General features: G+C 43.3%; 1 protein-coding gene across 1 annotated transcript in view; it reads left to right on the forward strand.

The window, feature by feature from the left end:
• LOC121540869 (plectin-like) overlaps positions 1 to 12,193 on the forward strand; it is an 83,129-nt gene that overhangs the window by 62,998 nt on the left and 7,938 nt on the right. Inside the window, 11 exon segments of the mRNA XM_045207909.1 lie at positions 543 to 700; positions 3,526 to 3,707; positions 3,921 to 3,958; positions 3,961 to 4,058; positions 4,523 to 4,667; positions 4,670 to 4,878; positions 5,141 to 5,224; positions 5,345 to 5,446; positions 5,588 to 5,686; positions 7,699 to 11,052; positions 11,557 to 12,192. Coding sequence (XP_045063844.1) covers positions 543 to 700; positions 3,526 to 3,707; positions 3,921 to 3,958; positions 3,961 to 4,058; positions 4,523 to 4,667; positions 4,670 to 4,878; positions 5,141 to 5,224; positions 5,345 to 5,446; positions 5,588 to 5,686; positions 7,699 to 11,052; positions 11,557 to 12,192 — 5,105 coding nt within the window.

Below are 12,193 nucleotides of genomic sequence, written 5' to 3' on the forward strand. Positions count from 1 at the left end.
TTTGAATGCATATCAAGCTGTGTGTGTGTGAGACACACTACATGTGAACATATGCATGTCTGATCATGAATCACATGAATGCACTGCACAAAGGTGTGTGTGTGTGTGTGTGTGTGTGTATGTATATATATATATATATATATCTGTGCAATTGTAATTCCATTCAAAGCAATGCGGTATTGCAAGGTAAAAAACGTTCACGGAAAACAACAAGGGAAAGGTTTCACCACACAACCCGCTATCTTTACCACACCTACACCCACAGTGACCACACCCATCCTGCCCTAAGCTCCTCACCATGATAATATAATAATCATATTATTATTGCCACTTAGCAGACGCTTCTATCTGAAACGATTTACAGTACAGTGTGTGCATACATTTTGATTATGTGTACGTGATCCCTGTGGGAATTGAACCCACAACCTTGGATCTTCTAGTGCCACACTCTTACCAACTGAGCCACACAGGGACCGCATAATGAGAGAAGATGGTACGGTATATGTATAGCCTGTCCTAACCGATGTCCATGCTGCACACAGGTGACCAGGACGAGTCGATGTGTGTGACCTACATCACCCAGATCAAGGACCTGCGTCTACGGATAGAGGACTGCGAGGCTCGTACCGTGGCCCGCATCCGCAAGCCCGTGGACAAGGACCCCCTCAAAGACTGTGCCCAGAAGACCACCGACCAGAAGGTACTGTACACTGTAATAACTAAAGAATAAGTTCTGACTTAGGTCTAACCTATGTATTGGACAGGTCTCCTCCGTAAAAAGACGCTCAGTGGATCAAACTGTATAAATAAAGGATAATAAAGTAAAACCTATATACAGGTAAATGTAACGGAGGGGCAATATGCTAGTGTCCATGGCACAACAGATACCGGAGTTAATCACCGAAAAATGATGTTGTTTTATTTGAACACTGGGAATAACAGTAAGCACCATCATAAAGACTCTGAATGTGTTTTTAACAAGGACCTACTGTAATACTGTTATGGAGGGGGACCGGAGCGCCAAGTCTAGGTCCAAAAGGCTCCTTAACAGCTTCTACCAACAAGCCATAAGACTGCTGAACAATTAATCAAATGGCCATCCGGACTATTTACATTGACACCCCCCCCTCCATTTGTTTTTACACTGCTGCTGCTCGCTGTTTATTATCTATGCATAGTCACTTTACCCCTACCTACATGTACAAATTACCTCGACTAACCTGTACCCCCGCACATTGACTTGGTACCGGTACCCCCTGTAAATAGCCTCGTTATTGTTATTTTAATGTGTTACTTTTTATTTTATTTAGTAAATATTTTCTTAACTCTATTTCTTGAACTGCATTGTTGGTAAGGGCTTGTAAGTAAGCATTTCACGGTAAGGTCTACACCTGTTGTATTCGGCGCATGTGACAAATACAAATTTGGTTTGATTTGAAAATGTGATACCAAGCAGGGTTGGGTAGGTTACTTTCTAAATGTAATCTGTTAGTTGCTAGTTACATGGCCAAATTGTAATAGATTACTTTCCCCTTAAGAGGCATTTGAAGAAGACAAACGTTTATATTACCAATTTACCGACATCTATTACAGGACAAATCAATGTTAGCGTTTCCATAGCTGGCCATAAATGGATGTTGCCTTTTACTTTATGGGTTGGTTATGTAGGATTCTTCTAACCCATTGCTTTCTACTACAGATACAAATATGATTAGGCTATATCTTTACATTAAAAACCAACGTCTGTCAGATTTCCAGTCATTCCAATTAATTGAATACCCCTTGATCTTCAAGAATAGGACTTTTCGCCAAATTGTTTTACCTGAGCATAACCCAAAAATGAAGGACTATTTAGCCTACTCTGTTGTTTATGATTTTGTTGTCATGCAGGCTCATTGCTTTGAGTTTAAAAATAAATGCTGCTCTCATGGAATGGCATTCTTTGAGCACTACTGAAAGTGCTATTTGCATATGGAAATGTTTACCATATTCTGTATTTGCTATAGGCTTATTGTTTCCGTTTTTGTTGGTGACACTTTGATAGCTCTATAATTTGCAGTTTTTTACGTCCATCAAAAATGTGCAAGTTTGAGCATGTGTCCATTAGGCCGATTGACATTTTTCTGAATCAGCACGAATTAGATTGAGCAGTAAATATATCGATTTGTGAACAGCCATCCACAACCACCACAATCCGTAAGGTGCAAATAGCTAAATGAGAGAGCACCAGTGTGATTGACATCAATACGCTATGTAGATATCAATAATAAGTGATATCTGCATCGCCCGTAGGCTACACCACTGCTGTCGTCCTTACGTTCAAGCGTTTATTCAAGTTGGATAATCTTTGGATGCCAACAGCACTCGCACCGTTGGAAGACTGACAGCTTGGACTGTAACCTACAAAAGCCTATTCATGTTATTTTCCTGCGATCCTTCAAATGCATTTGGTGTGTCATCATAGTTGTCTCTGACTTGTGGTCAGATTCACTCAGGCGGAACAAACTTAAACTTGTGCCATTTTTCAATGCTGATTTGAATGTCATTGAGAATAATTTTTTCACAAACATTTTTTTGAATGTAAAAGTAATCCTATAAGTAATCATCTAGTTTTTCAAGTGTCTGTAATGTGATTACAATATTTTAGCTGGTAATGTAACGTACAGTTTTTTGGGAATCAGTTACATGTAATCCGTTACTCCCCAACCCTGATACCAAGCTACAGACTGGCACCAGAAACAGGACAAAGCACTACACAGAAAAGGAGAGAGAGAGAGAGATAATTAGGAAGAAAGAGAATGAGGGAGAGGGAGAAAGAGAGGGAATGAATAGAGACCGATAGAGAAGACAGGGAGGCTTAATTACAGCAGATTGCAGCTATGGATACGGTTTTCTGCGGCGAGGGAGAGAAATGTGAGAAAGAAGGGGGCTTGAGAAAGGAGAGATACAGGCTGTACGGGAGCCAAGTGCAGCAGGAAAGAGAGGAACGATGACTCAGGAGAAGGGAGGATAGGCGGGGCAGAGGTAGATAGAGAGGAAGGGAATGGAATGTTCTCCTTCTTCTGCGCTGCCTCTGAGGGGGGAAGAGGGAGAGAGGAGGAGGCGAGTCATGAGAGTGAGACAGAGAGAGCAAGAGAGAGAGAGAGGGAAAAGAGAGTACTGTTATAAAGCTCAGTGTGTCCAGTTAGTCCCTGGGCTGTGTTTCTCTATGGAGACTGAGGGAGAATGGCAAGAAGGCCCACTGCCCAGCCTGCTGCTCCAGCTCCTCTGGACCCTGCTGGCTCTGGGCCTAGTGGGGATCCTTTCTCTGCTACTCCACCAAGACCCCTGGCAGCTCCTCACCCAGAGAAGCCACACACAGGTCAGGCTCAGGAACACACTGCTTCCTTGGACCTGATAGAGGGGACTGTTCAGCATTATGATAGTCGGTGGAAGTTTTTAATCAGAGGAGGTTTTCTCTCTTTGTTTTGCTATTTGTCCTTTCTTTATCTTAATTGTCATGTGCTTGTTTTTCTCCTGTTTCAGAAAGTCCAAGTGGAGCTTGAGGGTATCAAGAAGAACCTGGACCAGGTGGCCGTGAAGACCGAGGAGGTCCTGAGTACCGCTCCTCAGCAGTCCAGCACTGCCCCCGTCCTGCGCTCTGAACTGGAGTTCACCCTGAAGAAGATGGACCATGTCTACATCCTCTCCTCTGTCTATCTAGAGAAGTGAGTTGACTTGTCTGTTTTCTTTCTGTAGCCAGTAGCCATTTTGGAGGTTCTTATTGCCCTGAAAAAAGCAACAAACAAGCAAGTGAAAATACAACATTCTATTTAAGCAGCATAGGGAAAACCCATTGTAGGCTATTTTTCTTAAATCTCCCACGCCACTTCCCATCCATCCTTCCCTCCTCCACTGACATTTCCTTTTCCTTGCCTCAGGCTGAAGACGGTGGACGTGGTCATCCGCAACACGCAGGGGCTGAGGGCGTGCTGAAGAAGTATGAGGAACGACTGCGCGAGGTCCAAACTGTGCCCAATGACGTCAAGGAGGTGGAGATGTACCGCACCCAGCTCAAGGTGAGTTGACTGGACAGCACTGAGCACAGCCTCAGCCTTTATTCTTGTTTCCACTGAACAACCAGGCTTCTGTTCTCAGTTCTCTCAACACTTACCTCCTGTTGTATGACACAGTTGGTCTCCGCTTTTTCCAAGCCGGGGAGCTGGAGAGGCTTTTGCATAAATGCAACTCAGTAGTTCGATTGTGATGTTTAATGATCATTAAAAACACATGCGCTCTGGGACGTTAATGAACTGTGTGGGATTCATTACGGGTTTCTCGACTGCCAACGCTCATGTATTTTTTGCGTTTTATATGTATCATTGGATTATGAACATGGAAACAAGGCAGGTTTAAAAAGAGGGGAAAACGGTTTACGTGATGAAACACAAGAGTCCATGCATAACATGCTTCTGTGAAGAAATGTAGCTTTCTCAATACTTTTTTTAACTGTTGCTCTTCCCTCCCGTCTCTTTCCCTGTAGAAAATGCGTGCTGAAGCAGAGGGCGAAAAGCCTGCATTCGATTCTCTGGAGGGCGAGCTCGGAAAGGCAGCAGCCGTGAGCGAGAAGATGTCTCGTGTGCACAGTGAGCGTGACTCTGAGCTGGACCACTACCGCCATCTCCTGTCGGTCTCCAGGACCGCTGGCAGGCTGTGTTCGCCCAGATGGACCTGCGGCGGCGGGAGCTGGAGCAGCTAGGTCGCCAGCTGGGGTACTACAGAGAGAGCTACGACTGGCTCATCCAGTGGATTGGTGGCGCCAAGCAGAGGCAGGAGAAGATCCAGGCCGTGTCCATCAGCGACAGCAAGACTCTGAAGGAGCAACTAGCCCAGGAGAAGGTAGGCTACTGTGCTGATGGGGGCATATTAGGGGTCCATTACATCACTACACTGCTCTAGGTGCTTAGCTGATTAACTGAACATTCTGAGACTTTGTGAAAATAAGTCATTGACAGCCTTTTTTATACTTCTTATTTTGTATACTACTTATGAGACTATGAATGTTATAAAGGTGTGTTTTGTGTAGTTCCCATTATTGAACATATACAGGCACACCTTGAAATCACATCCAGACTAATTCTGATTATTTCCCCCAACATAGAAACTTCTGGAAGAGATCGAGCAAAACAAAGAGAAAGTTGACGAGTGTCAGAAATATGCCAAGGCGTATATCGACACTATCAAGGTAAGCATGCACAACATTTGTGCACAAACGTGAAAACTATTATTGCATTCATATACAGCTTTTTTAAATGTCTTAATTTCATAGTGTTTAGTGTTAAAACATCCTGTTTCTTTTTATTAGGATTATGAACTCCAGTTGGTGGCCTACAAAGCACAGGTGGAGCCTCTCTCACCCCTGAAGAAAACCAAAATGGATTCTGCCTCAGATAACATCATTCAAGAGGTCTGTGCCACTTGTGTAATCTTGAACGCACATTGTCATTCCCTGACAACCATTTGCAATGTTTGGAGAAAAGTTTAGATCAATAGTTTAAGCCAACACACACTAAATCAAAGGTTTCCTGTTTTATTTCTTCTCCATCAGTATGTGACGCTAAGAACCCGCTACAGCGAGCTGATGACTCTGACCAGTCAGTACATCAAGTTTATCACCGACACACAGCGCCGCCTGGAGGACGAGGAGGTGCGTGACAACACACTGGGATATCCTAACCCTAACCCATTGACAACCAATGAAAAACAAACGCATGACCACTCTCTTGCACGCACAAATGCATACACACACATTAATGTATGGTTGACTTGACATTCCTTCATTTTGAGGTAAAGTATGATTTGGAAAATTGGCATTGGCGTGCTGTACTGTAGCTGCAGGATGTTAGGGCACCTAGCAGACAGGAAGTCATATCTCTTAGAATGATGGCCAAGCTGATCTATTTAGCAAATATGAATGCTCTACCAAAAATAATCCTAGTGCTAAGTGTCATGGTCCTCAGATGGGAACCAGGGACTATCAGTGCATTCAGAAATAATTCAGACCCCTTGACTTCTTCCACATTTTGTTACGTTACAGCCTTATTCTAAAATGGATTAAATACATTTGTGTTCCTCATCAATCTACTCACAATACCCCATAATGACAAAGCAAAAACAGGTTTGTCTAAACGTTTGCTAAAAAAGAAAAACATGAATAATTTTTTTTGCTTATTTACATAAGTATTCGTTATATTTTTGCTTTGTCATTATGGGGTATTGTGTATCGATTGATGAGGGGGAAAAAACAATTGAATCCATTTTAGAATAAGGCTGTAACGTAACAAAATGTGGAAAAAGTCAAGTGGTCTGAATACTTTCCGAATGCACTGTATATTAGTATATGGCTGGAGTGTCATATTAAATTTTTACGGTGCCTTAAAATATCCAGGACCAAGTAGATACGTATCTATTGTATGAACATCAATGACAATTGCATCCTGTTTCGATAAGCAGTAGTGAGTGGCCTTGTCACAAAATTCAATGAATTGATGAAACGTTTATGTTCAGTCTGAAGCAAAAGAATGAGAGCATCCCTCAAAAGATTAAGAGACCATTGAGAGCATATTCCAGTGGGTTAGAAGAAAATCTCTCTAAAACTGAACAATTAGGTTTTGCACATTTGTATTTTGGCATATTCATTTTCATGCCATAATATTTATTTTTAAAGGGCGTTCTTTCTTTCACTGTCTTTTTTCTCATTGGCCACTCTTTCTTAGATCTCAATCTAAGCTCTCCCACTGTATGCTTCAGGCTGACTGCCATGTTCTTCAACTTTCCTTTTTTCAGATTAACACAAATTTTCCGTCTCCCGTTCTTTTCTAACCTAATGTTTTGTTTGTTTCTTTGCTTCTCTTAACTGCTTGCCAGTGCTTTGTCATGATGAATGCTTATCTTGTTTGGGCGTTAAAGAGGTAAATAATCAACTACGCTCCAGTTACTATTCTCTCATTATGTGCCTTACCTTCCATACCCTCAGCCTTCAATTCATCACCTAAACTGTCAAACATTTCCATATTTATCTTACATTCACTTATTTCCATGTCTTGTTTATTCTGTGTTAGCATGGTCTATAGGTGCTATTATTTTCAGACTATCCTTGCACTATCCCTGCTTTCCCCGTTGCACATATTTTGCTTAGTTCCTTGATAATAGTGATCTAAAGAATCCCTTTCATTGTTACGCAAGAAAAACATAAGAGGTTGTTTAACAGTGTGAATAGATGTATTTCAACTATCTAGTTACTGGTTGATTATTATGTGGGTTTTGAATAATAACTTTGTTTGAATAATTTCAAGCTGAAAATAGATGATTAAAAATTAATTATTAACTTTACTATTTCACTTATGCAAAATGTTTTATCACAAAATAATTCCCCTTAAGGACACCAATATTGAAAAAGATACAGTTCCATGCCACATGAGTTCCTCACTTTGTTGTGTTGTGAAGTGATGTCTTGTCTCCCATACATTTTTACATAACCATTTTCCATCTTGTTTCTGCCTTGTATTGTCTTTGTGGAAGATAACTTGCTTTAACAGCGTCCTCCTGAATGAATTGACATCTAAACACATATCTATCTTTTAAGCTAACTAACATTAACATTTAACCTGTCATGCTTAATTTTTATATTTTCTTTACCATTTGCTTCCACTAATACAGAAAGCTACTGAGAAAATGAAAGCGGAAGACAGGAAAAAAATGGCAGAGATGCAGGCCGAGTTAAACAAACAGAAGCAGCTAGCTGAATCTCATGCAAAGGCCATTGCCAAGGCAGAGCAAGAGGCTCAAGAGCTGAAGCTCATGATGCAGGAGGAAGTCAGCAGGAGACAAGTTGTTTCTGTAGATGCAGAAAAGCAAAAGCACAATATCCAGCTGGAACTACATGAGCTCAAAAACCTCTCAGAGCAGCAGATCAAGTCCAAGAGCCAACAGGTAGAAGATGCCAATCAGAGCAGAGCCAAGATTGAGGAGGAAATCCGTGTCATCAGGATCCAGCTGGAGACCACTGTCAAACAGAAGTCTACAGCTGAGGATGAGCTCAAGCAACTCCGGGAAAAAGCGTCTGAAGCCGAGAGGCTGAGGAAGCTTGCACAGGAGGAGGCTGAGAAGCTCCGCAAACAGGTCAACGAGGAGACCCAGAAAAAACGCAAGGCCGAGGAAGAGCTCAAGGTCAAGTCTGAGGCTGAGAAGGAGGCTGCCAAGCAGAAGCAGAAGGCTCTGGAAGACCTTGAGAAGCTGAAGATGCAGGCGGAGGAGGCGGAGAGACGCATGAAGCAAGCTGAAGTGGAGAAGGAGAGGCAGATCAAGGTTGCCCAGGAGGTGGCACAGAAGAGTGCTGCCACCGAACTCCAGAGCAAACGCATGTCCTATGTTGAAAAGACATCCAAGCTGGAGGAATCACTCAAACTAGAGCATGTCACTGTCATCCAGCTGCAGGAGGAGGCAGCTCGTCTCAAGAAGCAACAGGAAGAGGCAGATATGGCCAGGGAGGAGGCGGAGAAGGAGTTAGAGAAATGGAGGCAGAAGGCCAATGAGGCACTCCGCTTAAGGCTCCAGGCTGAGGAAGAAGCTCACAAAAAGAGTCGTGCCCAGGAGGATGCCGAGAAACAGAAGGAGGATGCTGAGCGTGAGGCCAGGAAGAGGGCTAAAGCTGAGGAGTCTGCACTGAAACAGAAAGATATGGCAGAGCAAGAGCTGGAGAGGCAGAGGAGGATAGCTGAGGGAACAGCTCAGCAGAAACTCTCAGCAGAACAGGAGTTAATCCGGCTAAGGGCAGACTTCGACCATGCTGAGCAACAGAGATCCCTGCTTGATGACGAGCTGTACCGCCTGAAGAATGAAGTCAGTGCAGCTGAGCAGCAAAGGAAACAGCTCGAAGATGAACTGGTCAAAGTGAGGAGTGAAATGAATGTACTCCTGCAGCTGAAGTCCAAGGCAGAAAAGGAGAGCATGTCCAACACTGAGAAGAGCAAACAGCTCCTCGAATCTGAAGCTGCAAAAATGAGGGACCTTGCTGAAGAGGCAGGCAAACTTAGATCCATCGCTGAGGAAGCCAAGCGACAAAGGCAAGTTGCTGAGCAAGAGGCGGCTCGTCAAAGAGCAGAAGCTGAAAGGATCCTCAAAGAGAAGCTTGCTGCCATTAACGAGGCAACTCGAATGAAGACTGAAGCAGAAATTGCCCTCAAAGAAAAAGAGGCAGAGAATGAGCGACTCAGACGACAAGCTGAGGATGAGGCTTACCAGAGGAAAGCTCTGGAGGACCAAGCCAGCCAGCACAAGCAAGATATTGAAGAAAAGATCAATCAACTCAAGAAGTCATCTGAGAATGAGTTGGGAAGACAAAAGACACTTGTAGATGAAACTCTCAAGCAGAGACGAGTGGTTGAGGAGGAAATTCGCATTCTCAAGCTAAACTTTGAGAAAGCCTCATCTGGCAAGCTTGATTTGGAGCTGGAGTTGAATAAACTGAAAAACATTGCAGAGGAAACACAGCAGAGTAAACTCCAAGCTGAAAAAGAGGCTGAGAAACACAGAAAACTTGCCCTGGAGGAGGAGAAACGCAGACGCGAAGCAGAGGAAAAGGTGAAAAAGATCACTGCTGCAGAGGAAGAAGCAGGCAGACAGTGCAAAAATGCGCAGGAGGAAGTGGCACGCCTCAAAAAGAAAGCAGATGAAGCCAAAAAGCAGAAAGAGGATGCTGACAAGGAAGCAGAAAGACAGATTCTCGTAGCCAAACAAGCAGCACAAAAATGCAATGCAGCTGAACAGCAAGTTCAGAGTGTCCTTGTCCAACAGAAGGAGGACAACCTCATGCAGACACAGCTCAAGGAAGAGTATGAGAAAGCCAAGATGCTTGCAAAACAGGCAGAGCTTGCCAAGGAAAGGGCAGAGAAGGAGGCTGCGCTTCTCCGGCAACAAGCGGAGGATGCAGAACGCCAAAAACAGGCCGCTGAACTCGAAGCTGCCAACCAAGCCAAAGCTCAAGTGGAAGCCGTGAAATTGAGAAAGGAGGCAGAGTTCGAAGCTGCCAAGCGAGCACAGGCTGAGGCAGATGCAATCAAACAGAAACAACAAGCAGATGCTGAGATGGCAAAGCACAAAAAGCTTGCAGAGCAAACAATGAGTCAAAAGTCTCAGGTAGAGAAAGAGCTCACAAAGGTCAGGCTTCAGCTGGATGAAACTGACAAGCAAAAATCTGTCTTAGACGAGGAGCTGCAGCGCTTAAAGGACGAAGTCGGTGATGCGGTCAAGCAGAAGGCCCAGGTGGAAGAGGAGTTATTCAAAGTCAAGATTCAGATGGAGGAGCTGGTCAAACTGAAACTCAGAATTGAGCAGGAGAACCAGCGTCTTATCAAAAAAGACAAGGATAACACTCAGAAATTCCTGGCTGAGGAAGCTGAGAACATGAAGAAGCTTGCAGAAGAAGCTGCCAGACTCAGTGTGGAAGCCCAGGAGGCTGCACACATGAGACAAATTGCTGAATCTGACCTCTCCCAACAGAGGGCACTTGCAGAGAAGATGCTAAAGGAGAAGATGCTTGCCATTCAGGAAGCATGTAAACTGAAAGCAGAGGCTGAGATGCTCCAAAGACAGAAGGACCTGGCTCAAGAGCAGGCCCAGAAGCTGCTTGAGGATAAACAACTGATGCAGCAGCGTCTTGAGGAAGAGACTGAGGGCTTCCAGAAATCCTTGGAAGCTGAGCGCAGGAGACAGCTGGAGATCACAGCCGAAGCTGAAAACCTCAAAGTCAAGGTGTCCCAACTTAGTGATGCTCAGTCCAAAGCAGAGAATGAGGCCAAGAAATTCAAGAAGCAAGCAGATGAGATCAGTGCCCGTCTTCACCAGACAGAGCTAGCGACTAAAGAGAAATTGACTGTTGTGGAAAAACTTGAAGTCCAGAGACTGAGCAGCAACAAAGAAGCTGATGAGCTACGCAAAGCCATCGCTGATCTAGAAAAGGAAAAGGCCAAGCTGAAAAAGGATGCTGAAGACCTACAGAATAACTCTAAAGAGGTATTGTGTTAGAGATGGCATAGTAGTGCAGCTTTTGTCATTGTTAACCCTCTCTCTGAAAACGAACAATCTTAAATTATTTCATTCCATTTCTTTATCTATTCCTTCTTCTTAAAATTAACCACTTACACAGTTATATTATTTTGAGTTATATTTGTATTACAGTAAACTAAGCTTAAAAAGATCCTATCCCTTCCAGATATTATCAGTTTGTCCAGTTGGACAAAAGTATAGATTCATTATTGGTGGTGTTCCCCATACTGTTCTTCCCTTACTGAGAAGAGTATATATTATTATGTAACATAGGAATAATTACATCTAATATATATTTTTAAAACAATTTGGGACTGATTCTTATAAGTGGATTGCATTGTACTAAAATGTTGTCATTTCTTTACTATAGTGCACAATATGTGGATTGATGGAGTTTTCAGAATATTTTAAATACAAATGAAACTCCTATTGTTCTAATTATGTTCTTGTTTTCCCTTTTATCTCAATTAGATGGTCAATGCTCAGCAGAAACAAATCCAACACGAGAAGACAGTACTCCAGCAGACATTCATCACAGAGAAGGCGGAGCTGTTGAAGAAGGAGAAACAAATTGAAGATGAGAAGAAGAAGCTGGAGAACAAGTTTGAGGAGGAGGTCAAGAAGGCCAAGGCCCTCAAAGAAGAACAGGAACGCCAGAGGAAACAAATGGAGGAGGAGAAAAATAAACTTCAGGCTACCATGGATGCTGCCCTCAACAAACAAAAAGAGGCTGAGAAAGAAATGCTCAACAAGCAAAAAGAGATGCAGGATCTTGAAAGGAAAAGAATTGAACAGGAAAAGCTGCTTGGCGAGGAGAACAAGAAACTTCGTGAGAAACTGCAGCAGCTCGAGGTCGCCCATAAAGAGCCAATCTCCCACACCAGAGAAATTGATATCCAGACTGACGATGTGCCTGAGGATGAACTGATCCATATGACCATGGTGGAGACAACAAAGCAGGTTATCAATGGCCGAAGTGTTGGAGATGAGGTTGACAGTAAGAAGGATACACTGTCTTTTGATGGCATCCGCGAGAAAGTACCTGCAAGCAGACTTTATGAAGTTGGCCTTTTGACGAAAAAGGAGTTTGATAAGCTGAAGAAAGGCA

The sequence above is a fragment of the Coregonus clupeaformis genome, chromosome 26, assembly GCF_020615455.1.
Source record: "Coregonus clupeaformis isolate EN_2021a chromosome 26, ASM2061545v1, whole genome shotgun sequence".
NCBI classification, from domain to species: Eukaryota; Metazoa; Chordata; class Actinopteri; order Salmoniformes; family Salmonidae; genus Coregonus; species Coregonus clupeaformis.